The 13,932-nt window shown below is 33.9% G+C and overlaps 1 protein-coding gene and 1 pseudogene across 13 annotated transcripts in view; one reads left to right on the top strand and one right to left on the bottom strand.

Annotated features, from left to right (window-relative positions):
- Positions 1-200: 200 nt before the first annotated feature.
- The window catches only part of LOC110374515 (period circadian protein), a 38,630-nt gene continuing 24,898 nt past the window's right edge, over positions 201-13,932 (top strand). For 10 of the 13 annotated variants that reach the window (XM_049848641.2, XM_049848947.2, XM_049848511.2 and 7 more), the window contains exons 1-6: positions 201-386; positions 1,952-2,059; positions 5,084-5,167; positions 5,445-5,602; positions 7,981-8,075; positions 8,472-8,552. In XM_049848641.2, coding sequence (XP_049704598.1) covers positions 1,971-2,059; positions 5,084-5,167; positions 5,445-5,602; positions 7,981-8,075; positions 8,472-8,552 — 507 coding nt within the window. In that variant the 5' untranslated portion in view covers positions 201-386; positions 1,952-1,970. Of the gene's footprint in view, positions 387-1,951; positions 2,060-5,083; positions 5,168-5,444; positions 5,603-7,652; positions 8,076-8,274; positions 8,351-8,471; positions 8,553-13,932 lie in introns of those variants that run through there. The other 3 variants (XM_049848696.2, XM_049848900.2, XM_049848848.2) reach the window with 3 other exon arrangements.
- On the bottom strand, positions 9,354-10,875 carry LOC135117439 (uncharacterized; annotated as a pseudogene).

Genomic DNA, 13,932 nt, shown 5'->3' with positions numbered 1-13,932 from the left:
AATGAATGTGCTGACAGCGTAAACTGATTTGAAATAAAAAATAAGTATACAACTCTAAGTTTTTATTATAATATTTCTGGTCAGTCTGACCTGAAAACTACAGCAAAATAATTTTTGAGGGGAAAAAAATCCGTAGAAGGGGAAATCTGAATTGCCGTGTGGGAAAAGGAAATCTTTCCAGTGGAAACACTGCTCGTACGATTGTTTGTTCTTCGATTTGCTATTAAACTTATTCAATGATCAATACAAGCTTATTTATGAAAATTATAAGTGTTTTGTGATTTGTAACATTTTTAGGTGCAAAGTTACTACAAACTTACACTAGTGAAAAAGAACATTTACTTTGAAATTAAGTTGACTGGACTTTTGGATTTGGTGTAACATCCGTAAGATATATTTTATTTTGATAATTTGTTATGCACGTAAAATATTGATAAGAAAATGCTATGTTTTACTGTTTAAGCTGTATGACATGGCTTTAAAAAGTATTTGATTTGCGTACTTGCTACCTTCTCATAGTTAGGTATTGAACGTGTATAATAGCTATTGGTACCTAGCTAACCTTTATATTCTTACTGTTAAGCTAATGCAAACGCAAGTAATAGTACATAACTAGTGCATTTGTCATTCTTTTTCTGCCTAACTGCATTTTCAACATTTTGTTCATTGCTAGGTTTTGAAATTAAAAGTTGGTACAAAGCTATAATACTTACCCAGAATTCTTTTTTCAAAATTTGCTTTTTTGCAAAGATCTTGTAGAACCCAACAATCAAGTTAGAGTATTTCAGCGAATATTTTATAAATATCTGTGAGTAATAAGTTGGCTTTAACTTTTTGGATGTGCAAATACCTACATTAGTTTCTTTAAGACAATTCTGGGTTGGAGTGTAGCAAAGGGTGTGCAAGGCTTTTGGGACTTAGAAAATTTTTCATAAAAAATGAAAATTTCTGAAAATGCCTCCCCGGGGTCTGCAAGACCCCGCCATCCCCTTCGTGGTTATTTTTTTTAAACCACCCAGAAGTAGGAGCCCCGCGCAGCGGGGCTCCGTCGACTTTGCCTTTGTTTACAATGACCTTCAGTGCTCATTTTCAGGCGAACCGTTGGTCCTAGGCAAAAGGTGCCCAGATGGTTTTCGTCTTATTTTTAAGTATTCTATACGATAGTAATGAAAAAGTAGACATTTTCAGAAATTTTCATTTTTTATGAAAAATTTTCTAAGTCCCAAAAGCCTTGCACACCCTTTGCTACACACTAACCCAATTCTGTATATAAAATCACTGGTTCTCAGCTGCATCCGGTTAGACTGTAAGCAGACCCCAACATAGTAGGAAAAACTGTAGACCGATGATGATAATTCGGTTTATGATTGCTTATAAAATAATCGTACAAATAAAGAAGGGATTCCTAAGAAAGTTCCTAAGTGCACTTGTAAAACAAACGGTCAGTGGGTCGTCTGAGGGAACACCTTCTCACTTATAGCACTAACCAGCAAGGTCAAAAGCAAATTCTTGTGCACTACATTGTAATTTTTACAAATGTTATGAAAGTCACAGTCTTAAACAGTGTATGACATTATATAGTGGGTCAGTATTTTATGAACGCTAGCTTAAACGGTATCTTCAGACTTTTACACTTCGATCAATATCTTGTACTCTTCCCTTTGTTTGGAACCATATAAAAACTGATAAAACTGCTGTGTAATTTTTGCATTTTTTATATATTTATTTTCCAATAATGTTTTGTGTGTACAAATATGTTGTGTCAATTATATGTGGCTCATGCAAATGAAAAACATTATCTGCTCAATATGCTGTATAGTTGCAATGCGAGTGTGATAGCATACAAACTTTTTTGTGAATATGTCATTATCATTGTTATTGTTTTTAAAACCTGAAGCTGGCAATAAGTACTCTATGTTCAAAAACTAACATATGTAATTCTTTTTAACAGTAACACACATAAATGCAAAATGGACAACTTAGACGATTCAGAGAACAATGCGAAGATATCAGATTCTGCCTACTCAAACAGCTGCAGCAACAGCCAATCCAGGAGAAGGTAAGTTGAACACCCAGAAAATATCTCATATGTGTAGAATTGAGTACCTAGGTATGTTGTTTCACTGGCTGTCAGATATTGTGTTTAAAGTAAATAGGCGTTGGTAAGGGCTCTAGTATTGTTTTACTCAAATCCACCTAAAGATCAAACAGTATTTGTGATATCCAAGTCCATGTTATATTATTTTGTTCATGTAAATACCTCGATTTTGATACCATTCTCAAAAAAATCACCTTGAAAGCTCACAATAATCACTGTACTACACATTGCATATGAAAAAACAAGAATCAGTCAATCATAACTAAACGTGATTCACTTTTGTTTACAAGTTTGTGCCAAACGAAAATGATACTTAACGCAACACATAGAATCGGCGTATAAAGAATAGCACTTGTTTGTAAAGATAACGAACTATTTATATTGAATTTTATCAAATTACCTGTGAAACTGCTTATTTTATGTAGCGTTTATCCCGACTACGGAAAAAAATCCGCCGAATCGCGCGTCACTCTAGGAATTCGATAGGTATCCTAGGTTGGTTGTCAAAATAACTGCGTTTATGGCGCATCAGTACTAGCATATAGATATTCTACTATGTATAGCATATATATATTGTACTACATAGACATTTACATTGCAGTTATACATAGTGCAACAACTACTGTTGAAGTTCCATCTGTGAGGTGTTTTGCCTTGTTTAAAATGTTGGTGATTTTTATTAATGACATGATATGAACTATTCTATGTGATATTAAAGACATGATATTAGAATAGTTCTTTATTTGCTTAGAATGAAGGTACATACAAAATAGGATGGTAAATAACATAGTAAGATCCGTGTACATTCTGCCTTGTTGGCATGCAAATACAATAATTATTATACAAAATTGGTTATAAGTTCTAAGGCAAATTATTGAATTGTATCATGTAATTATGAGCAGAATAATAACAGTTATCTCTGAGAAATTTTGTGAAACAGTTTGATTAGAAATTTTATTAAAGAAAACAGGAGCCGTACAGCCATAACAGGAGCCTGTGGTACAGATTCATTTCTATACAGGCACTGAATTGTTATTTACCTAAAATAATTAAATTTATTTTTTATTAATTAAATAAACCTAATTAATTACCTAATTAAACTAAATTAAGTAATTAAGTATTATTAAATTAAGTATTATGTAATTAAGATGTACAAACATAAATAATAGTGAATTTGAATGCAGATAACACTTTTTTAAACTAAAAGTTATTCCTTATTACTAGAGCTTGCGTTTGATACCAATTTCAGGACTGGCCGCTGATAGCCAAGGAACCACCATTGCAATTTTTGAATCGTTATATCTTCGAAACAGTGGCTTGTAGGAAAAAAGTATTATTTTACCGAAGATATTATTATGATAAAACTTACCGTTTTGCTGGAAATCACTAAAAACGCAAAAAACATATTTTTATCTTTGACCTTGAATATTTTTTTTTGCATGCAGGGGAAACATGGGGAACTTTCAAATTTTATTTATGACTAGCTTCCGCCCGCGGCTTCGCCCGCGTATAGTTCAATTATATTGCGTTTCCCAGAGAATTCTCCAAAAGTCCGGTATGAAAGCTATCCTATGTTCTTTCGCAAGGTCAACTCTATCTCTGTACCAAATTTTATTAAAATCAGTTCAGTGGTTTAGACGTGAAAGCGTAACAGACAGACAGAGTTACTTTCGCATTTATAATTAGCAGGGATTGCATTATTTGAAAGCTTAAAGAAAATATCTAAATTCTGTGCGTAAGTTTTGAGGGTAATATAAACTGACTTACACAATTACCGAATTATGCATGTTTATGTACCTATGCACCCGTCAGGTCAAGCGACGTGGAGATATCATTCAGACAATTATTCAGACCAAATCGTCTGAGTTTTAATTATGATAATTTAAAGAAGTATCTTGTTGTGCATTGCAACCAATTTCATAAGGCTTATGTAATTGAATTAAACTATTCATAGTAATTATTTTGCACAATATAATCAATACAACATATACGTTTAATTATATTGTTGTATGTTTAATTATGAAAGGTATTGTTATTTTATAGTCCATATTTTTTCCATATTCCATATTTATCCGGGCCTTCCATATTAGTGATAGGTAAGCATTAAACTGAAACCCGTAGAAGGAAAACAATTTGCGCAGATGACAAATAAAATGGAACCAGAGCAGGAAACGTTACTTGGTTGTTTTTTTTTCAGTAATTTCCGATTTATTTGCTTCTCAAGATAATACTTACGGATTTGAAATATTATTTTTTGTTTTATGGGATGTATTTCCCAAATGGTCTATTGTCCAAATGGTTCAGTAGTTTCGGAGCCAATAGGTAGGTACAAACGAAGAACAAAAAATGTTTTTGTTTCCTAATTATGCTTTCTATGTATACATACTTCCAAAGTCTTCCGCGTTTATCTTAAGACTTTACTTTCCTCAATATTATGTCATAGTATAGATATATTTACATAGATTAGTGATAATTTTGGAACGATGATAAACCAAGCTACTCGATTTACTGTTTCCCATTTTTGAGAAACAATTCAATAGATACTTTTAGTTGCTACATTAGGTTTTTAGACTTGAAAGAGGGTTCTTCGCGTAAGCACTAAGTTAACGAGAAATTTCCACGAGTTTGCAATAAAAAATACACCCTTCTTGATTAAGAAATGGAAACCCTAAAAATAAACCTTGACATTGTGTTTAAAGCTTTCTGGGTGGAGCAAGTCTTTTGTTAGAAACATGCATAAAACCCGTACCTTTAAAGGATTCCGCCAACGTCATCATTCTGAAGGGTTAATTTTCAAAAGAAAACAATTTTTTTCCTAAGAAATGTTGGTCTCGAATCGTGACCTTTCGTAACAATTCAGTGCTGGTTTCTCACTTGTCGACTGGACTCCTATGGAAACGGATCTGAGACACTTTCTTTTTATTTTAGGATGTATTCTTTTCGTAGTTATAATATAACTCGTACTCATTGTAAACATATTTACAGTCATAGTTCGAAGTCAACCCATTCTGGAAGCAATTCAAGCGGCAGCAGTGGTTATGGCGGGAAACCCTCCACTTCTGGAAGCAGGTTGGTTATGCCTATATTCTTATGATTTTGTTAGTATCTATTAGTTAACAAATAGATACTAACAAAATCATCATTATACATCGAACATTCATATTTTCTTCTTAACATGTGAATATCAAACACTTAGCAACTGTTCCTGTACGTTGCGTCATAAAGTTCTTTGACTATGCCAGCCCGAGGCTAGCTAACCAGCGGCAATAGAAGCTGTGTTACGGTTTATGATGTAATCACATTATCATATCTTACATATAAGCTAATGATTCATTTTCTCTATTAGCAACAACTTGGGGCAACCGCCCAAAAAGGACAAAGATCCAAAGAAAAAGAAGCTGCTACCTCAGATTGAGACTTTGGTACCTGATGTAGTGGTGGAAGAGGCCAGGGCGCCTGAACCGACCCCAACTTTTGATGCACCCAAAGAAGAGCAGCTAGATGGTGGGTACCGCTTCTACAGAGATTTATGACTAATGTCCTTTCATATTATTATGTTCTTTTCTCTAGTATCGCTTCAGTTTTATGACACGATCAGTGCTTTTTCTCGACATACATTGAGCTTATTTTTTGTTTCACCTAGGATCGAAGCTGCCTTTTCGCATTTGTTTTAATGAACCAGATAATATGATCGTTACATGGCTTTTCAACACTATGTATACATTATAAGTTTTGTTTCTGCTATCTGGTCATGAATTCCGTACTAAGTGCATTGTTTTACCATTTTATATGTATTGATATACCATGGATGTAGTCCACTCTAGGTATTATATCGATCAATAAGTGCAGAGAAATGCTGCAAAATCTAAGAGGTGCCTTTATTATTACCCGAATGACGAAAGAGGGTAATGTTTTTATGATTAAATCTTATTTAATGTGTACTTTAGAATAATTGCTTTAACAATCTAACTTTTATAGAATAGTTCATTGCCCGTACAGCGCGGTATGGGAAGTTGCTTTTGCTTATCAGTTTGCTACACTTCTAACCATTCCAATTTCATACAATATTGAACTCTTTCTTTAAATCCTTGTTTGTTTTTTTAGTCTTTGTTTTGGTACTAAGTGAACCCGACTTTCAGACACAGTGTAAAAAGGTTACAACTGTTATAATAATTGACGATTAGTTCAGTTCGAACCTGGCAAAATGTTTGCATTTGATGACGATTTTTAAGTACGGTTGCACTTAGAAATGTAGGTCCAGGTTTACCAACATTTAGTATAGTCATTAAGTGGAAAGAAGTTCCTTCCGAGCGCGGGTGAAACCGCAGGCGAAAGCTAGTTTATTATAAATTTCCTTTACAAGTTTTACAGTCAGTTCATTGTACCCCTATCCTCACTGTCTACATGATGATACATGAGGAGTCTTGATAATCAATAACTTTTATTTTTAAATGATGTTGGTAGATCAGGACCACTGACTGCTTTTCGAATGCTGACTATGCCGTATTCCGAGCCGCGAGTCAAAAGATATACAAAGACCAAACTTTTAAAGATAGCCGCTATAACTCGACCGATGACAAAACGTCACATTTTAATGTAAAATGTCCACAGTATCTGTGGTCTACAATTTAGTGGTATTAAAATGCGTTCCATGTTTGACAACCAAGTCTTTTAGGTTCTTCTACATATGAACGATTTAATAAAAATTTAAGAAAATAATTTGCGGCATTTATGATATTTGATTTCAAATAAGTCTGAAAGGATTACATAAGTTCTACAAACATCGTTCTAAACTATCATTTCTAATGTTGTCAGTGTATTACTTCCATAGTTATTTTTATAAAATATGTTCACTTCTTCAATCGCGACATATAAAGAACCGTTTTTATGGTTTGTTTACCTTTTGGCTCACAGCTCAGCGAAAATTGGTATAGGTTTGGATGCCTATTGGTTCCAAGAAGAAAATCGGGTTTGCTTCAAAAAATACGTCAGTCTTCGAAAAATGTCATACGCATATGAAGCGTATTTCTGTGGAAACAAATGTGAACAAAAGTTTCAAATTTATCGAAATCGGTTCATCAATTCTATAGTTATTATCTATCTTAGATCTTTTGAATGTTAGTGTAGATTTAAAGGTTATTTATTTATGTAAATTAGTGATGTTGGATACTTTTGATTAACATTTTAACATTTAGTTCGAACTATAAACGAAACAACCGGAAGTAAACTGAACTTCTTCTTGTGATTTTAGTATAGTTTTTTAAATTTTGCATAATGCTCCTCTATGTATGTCGTTGCGTATATTATATGTTTAGCTTTATTTGCGTAAGAACATCTTTGCCATAAATACGTTTATATTTATTTTGAGATGCTTTACATGTTTCCTTACATCCAATCCAATGAAAATCGCCGCGGTCTTCCCTTATAACTTAAAATAGTTTTTATTTATTAGTGACTAACCAATATTGTTTTAATATACATAACAACGTAATGCAGTTTCTACCTAATTCGGTACAGAAGTTGTATTAAATCGATTTATTAATTATCGTTACAGAAGGCCAAGGCGATGGGCTATTCCAAACTTCGTGTCAGTTGTTTAATACGTTTCCCCCCTAAATATTCTATAGGTTCTACATCAACCCGGATTTGTAACTCACTGTGATCAGTGGCCATACATAAATAAATTGTGAGGTAAAGTATAGACAGGGTAATAGTGTGATACCGGGGATGCATGGTATGTACATGTACAATTTATTCATTTTATATGAGTATTATTCGAAAGTTTTCGTTGTGGTGCCGTTGTCTTTTTTTTCAGATCATGATAAAATGTCCTTTAACAAGTAGGTGCATTTTTATCTTCCGTCTGATTTTCTGTTGTGCAGTTATCCCGTCGCTGCCCCCTGCGCATGCGCAGTCGGAGAAGGGAGTGGAGGACATGGACATATGTGCCCCGGAGCTGGGCACGCTCAACGATGAGGTACGTGCTCACTTGTAAACAATGTGCCGCCGCCGCTCTCCGCGGAGACCGTGCACTATAATTGACTCGAGCTGCACATGAGTTACACTAGCCGCGTGTCTAGCAACGTGACGTCGCCCCTCTCATGTCTCGTTACGCATTACAACAAACCGACGCCACTAATCGTTGACGTTGATTGTCAATGACGACATTCCTTTAAGATTGCCAATAATAACTTCGCGTTTTGGTCACAATACAGTTTTAATGCCAGAGTTTGGTCAGTTCAGAGCAAAATGGTGAGGATAACAGTACTTATCATTCTGATTGTAGTAAAATATCGGTTTATTTAATTGTTTTGGGGCATAAATATGTTGTGCGGTATATTTTGTTTAGTAAACAGATGCAATTTTGTTTTAGGTGGTTACGTGCAACATATCTCAGGTTAACCCTGCAGCCAACTTCGTCACAGGCCGTCCCCTACAAGCTACGTATTGCTCGGTAAGTCTCAATCAGAAACAGATTATCAAAATCATCATCAGGGAGGGTTTAGCCTAGTTCATAGTAAAAAAGATGTATTTAGAATACCTTTGAGTACTTTACCGGAAGTACAGAATTTACGGACAAATAAAACCAATTGCAGGCGTGATTTTTTAAATTTTGGTGATTTCACTGTTCCGGCAATATGTTGTATGAAAAGGCGTGCTGGAGTTTTAAAATACGCTGTGATTGGATCTTTTTCGTTCTTGACATAGGCAACACTAGTGAAATGCCGGGGCACGGTCCGGTAGCGACAAGGTGATTATCCTTAACGAAAGACTGACAAGTCTACCCCTCTTCCCCGCTCCAAACATGGATTGAACTGCACGGGGAACACAATTATGAGCGGAGGTGTCCTAACGGCAAATCTTAAGAAAATAGACTCGCCAAAATGCGGGCGTTTAGGGGACGAGGAACGTTACTATGTCCGCTCTTATACCCGCCCATTTTTGGTGAAACCAAGAATCGTTGACAGATGTCTGAAAGAACCCGGTCGCCTCGTTAGTTCACTCATAACTGAAAGGTTTATCACGCGTATACTGTACGTATTTGTCTTAGGGCGGATTCGACCAAACAAGAGTAAATTTTAGCCCCTTGGGAGCAAATTATCAATGATGGCCAAATGTCTCAAGCTGTTTCAGGTGGGCCTGTGCAACGGCATGAAGCCAGGGATGCCATTATAGCTAATTATTTTTCTAGTTTGGTGTAAAATAAAAGTGCTTAAAACAGAATAAGGTTTTTAGAATTTATTAATACTTTACAATAATTATGGTACTCAGGTACATTGTGGTGACATGTTCATGTAGAAGAAATGGAAAGGTTCAATGACATACGTATTCAAGTAAAAAAGAAAATATTAAAAATTTGCACCATTATTAAATTAATTAAAACTTATTTCCTATTTTTAATAGCCACTATTTTTCTTCGCTTCATCAATAAAATTTTTGTTTTAATATTTCCTTTTTTATTTGCATATCTATTTCTTGGAGAACTTTTGATCTTTCAATCTCTTCCATGGCAAGCTTTGTCTGAAGATCTAAAGCTTAAATTTTTTTCATAATATGTAGTTGTTGTAATGAAGATTGTAGTAATGTGCTCGTGTGGGCTGGTCTTCTCCTAGAAACCCATGTCCGATGAGGTGTTGGATTCTCTGTAGGGATTAAATTCTTCAGGGGCTGCGATACAGGAGTCCTCAACATCTGAGGTGTCTAGTCTCCCCAATCCTATAATTGTAAAATAATTCAATTAGTAAGAAAGAAAAAAAAAATATTACCCAACCAAAGACGCATACCACAAACTTAAAATTAGACACAGAAATAGTGTAAGGATATAACTTGACATATATAGTTTTAGTTTAATTTTTCACAATACTAATTTTTAGAGAGCCTTGCCAAATCACAAGTGGTCCACGGATTGGGGCTGTATTCTATGTGATAGTCCAATCAGTTGGGCATATAGTTTCTTTTTATTTAAAAATATGTTTATTACCTTTGAAACTAATTTGTCATTTTGTAATACAATGTCTGTGTCACTTATGTGGCCTTTTATATCAAATGCTGGAGGCTTCTCAACCATACTCCTTGTTCTTGCACCGCTGGAACACTGGAGTCATTTTCATAGCCCAATTGCACTGGTAGATATTAAGGATATGATCCGCTGCTGAAAATGATCCTCCTTTTAGGCGGCATTGATGATCCACCACCTGATATAAAAATATTCGTACAAAAGTAAAGAATGATGGTGAATAGGAAAAATGTAAGGCATTATTTTATATTGAAGATAAAAGTTGGCATTTAAGCTATATATGCCGCCGACGTAACATTACAATACTAACCTGTTTGGAACAAATGCTTCCTGTTTATGGCTGCAACCTTTCTTGCCACCTTTTTCATACTCTCAAATTTTGCCTGACCGAGAACAGTGGGTTGTACGGCTGTTGTACTGGTCAGAAATGATTTGCCATTGAGCCAGTTTGGATTTCACGGTAACACCATTCGTTTTTTTTATTTTCGATAATTTTATGTGTAATTCTACCAGGCTTAATAAAAGTTCTTTTTCAGACGGCAGCCAATTGGGGCTATGTTTACGCATAACTTCACTCATTTTATATGTTATTATTTAGACTCGAATACACTTGCAAACCTCGAAAATACTGCATGAACCAAAGCGAACCGACAAGCAAAACCATAAACTTTGTTTGTTTTCAAACTGCTTTGACATTTTGACATTAACACTATTGACATTGACAGTTACTTTTTCGTGCTGTAATACGACAAATTAAAGTCGACATTGTTAGGAATTTATAGTCTATGACATTTAAAAAATGTAGGGTTGTTAGTCTATGAAAAAGAATGACGGTGGTGTGAATTGTCATGATGTAAAAACCAGTGAGAACAATGTTATAATTCCTAACAAAATGTGATTGTATTTCTTTAACTATTAATAAAGACTTTCAAGAATACCAGAAGTTTGAATACCTACAATAGGTTATGGGCCCAGAACGCCCGAGAAGAAAAAATTAAAAACCGGGATTGGGTAATGAAAAACCCAACATGAAAAACAAGTGAAAAAAACTAAAAAACAGTAATAACAAGGAAGAAAATAAAAAACGGTGAAAAACTAAAAAATGGAAAAACCTGAGATAATACAGATAGAAAAATTAAAAGATGCGGAAACATTTTTATTGTGGAAATTTGAATTCAATATACACTTAAAAGCGGCAAATCTTGCAAAAACAATTGCACAAATAAAAGAAGATGACAAGAAAAGTGACTTCAGTATCAAAGATGCTCAGGTGCAAAGAATTATCATAAGCAGTATTGATAAGAAACTAAAAGGTCACATAATTAATTGCAACAGTGCACGTGAAATGTACGTAAAATTATGTGAAATATTCGAAGGTTCTGAGCAAAGAAACAAAGATGCCCTATTACAAGAGTTTTCACATATAAGAAACAGGACAGTCAATCGCTTTCCCAATTAATAAGCGAAATAGAAAATTTACAATTTCGTATAAATCAGCTAGGAACAAAAATAGATGATGAAATGGTCATATCCAAAATACTAAGCTGTTTACCAAATAATTTAAACTATTTTATAACTTCTTGGGAATGCATGGCAGACGATAAAAAAACCCTTCAAAATTTAACAAACAGACTTCTGGCTGAAGAAAATCGAATGTTGAAAGCAAAAGAAAGTGACAAGCAGCTAGCATTTCAAGCTACATCTTCATCTACATCTAAGAAAAAGTTTAATACAATAAAATGTTTCAAATGTAACAAAACAGGGCACATGAAGAAAGACTGTAGAGCCTGTAATATCTGCAAAAGGGACAACCATGAAGATAAAGACTGTAAGTTTAAAAATAAACAGTGCTCAATCTGTAAAAAAATTAATCACAGAGAAGAAAATTGTTTTTCAAAAATAAGAATAAGAATGAGAATGAAGAAAAAAGTAACAAAAGAATAGAAAAGGCATTTTTTACAAACGGTGAAATTCAAGAACCAAAACTGAAAGAATTTGTTGTAGATTCTGGGTGTACTGCACACATGACCAAAAATTTAGACATACTAAAATTTTTTGAATGTAAACCATCATCTGTTTTGACTGCAAATGAAGAAACAATAGAGGTGAAAGGGACTGGTAAAGTCATTGGCAATAAATGCACTCTTAATAATACCCTGCTTGTTCCTGACTTATCACAAAATTTATTATCGGTTAATGCAGTTACAAACAATCAAGGAGTGGTTATATTTACCAAAGATAATGTAAAAATATATAAGGAGTCAGAATTAATATTAACAGGAAAAAAAGAAAACGGTTTATATAAAATTAATTTGGATGATAATAATATGCAAGAAAAAACACTGTTAATGAAAGAAAATGGCACTGCCTTAGAATGGCATCAAAGACTTGGACATCCAGGAAAGAAAATACTAGATATATTACCAGATGTGGCAGATGGAATAAAAATAAATGGATTAAGGCAAATAGACGAATGTGAAATCTGTACACAAGCTAAACAAACAAGACTCCCATTTAACACAGTAAGAAACAGAGCCAGTAGACCACTTCAATTATTACATACTGATGTATGTGGACCGTTCGAAAACAAAACTTATGATGGCTATAGTTATGTTTTAACCGTCATGGATGATTATACTCATTTTACAAAAATATACTTGCTTAAATATAAAAATGAAGTTAAAGAAAATTTAAAACATTATATAGAAGAAACAGAAAGAGAGAGAACAGAAAAGGTATCTACCATAAGATGCGATAATGGAGGTGAATACACAAGCAATGATTTTAAAAATGGTGTACTGAAAAGGGAATAAAACTAGATTATACAGTACCATATTCACCACAACTAAATGGTAAAGCAGAAAGACTAAATCGAACCTTATTAGATAAAACCAGAGCATTACTATTTGATTCAGGGTTAGATAAAGAAATGTGGGGTGAAGCTGTATACTGTTCTACTTATATTATAAATAGATTACCAAGTGAATCTTTGAAGAATAAGACACCTTATGAGATGTGGCATGGTAAAAGGCCTAATATATCTAATATATGCAAGTTTGGTTCAATAGTATATGCTAAACAATTACATTCAAATATTAAGAAACTAGATCCAAGAAGCAAAAGTTAATCATGATTGGATATACTAATAATGGATATAGATTGTGGAATAAAGAAGAAAGAAGAATTGAAATAGCAAGGGATATTGTTATAATTAATAATAATAAGAAAATTGGAGAAAAGTATGAAGAAACAGGAAGTTCGGTGATAACAGAAATAATACCAGGTAATAATGAAGAAGAAATAAATCAAGAAGAAGAAAGTGATGACAGTTATTATGAAATAGAAGAGTTAGAACAACAAAGGAATGTAATAGAAGACAACATCCCAGATATTATTGATGAAGTAGAAAATGATGAAAATAAAGAAAGTAATACTGCAGAGATAGAAACTATAGAAACTATAAATACAAAACGACAACGGAAAAAACCAGCTTACCTGCAAGATTATGTATTACTTACGTATGATGAAGTCATGAAGTCTGCTGAAAAGAATAATTGGGAGAAGGCCATAAATTCGGAGAACAACATGACTATGGGATTCTCGCCACAGAGTGTTTTTGGTTAGCACGTGTGTCTAGAGTTTTTGTTTATTTTCAGTGAATTGGTGACTTTTTGTGACTTGTTTTTGTTGCTGTGTGTTGTCCTTGTGTGCGTTATTGTGTGTGTACGTTTTTTCGTCTAGTAGTGTAAGTTTTATTAGTAAATATGGACCGAAACAAACCTCCGGACCCAGATCCTCCTGACATCTCCTCGTACGC

The sequence above is a fragment of the Helicoverpa armigera genome, chromosome 1, assembly GCF_030705265.1.
Source record: "Helicoverpa armigera isolate CAAS_96S chromosome 1, ASM3070526v1, whole genome shotgun sequence".
NCBI classification, from domain to species: domain Eukaryota; kingdom Metazoa; phylum Arthropoda; class Insecta; order Lepidoptera; family Noctuidae; genus Helicoverpa; species Helicoverpa armigera.
This window is presented reverse-complemented; position numbering and strand designations above follow the sequence as displayed.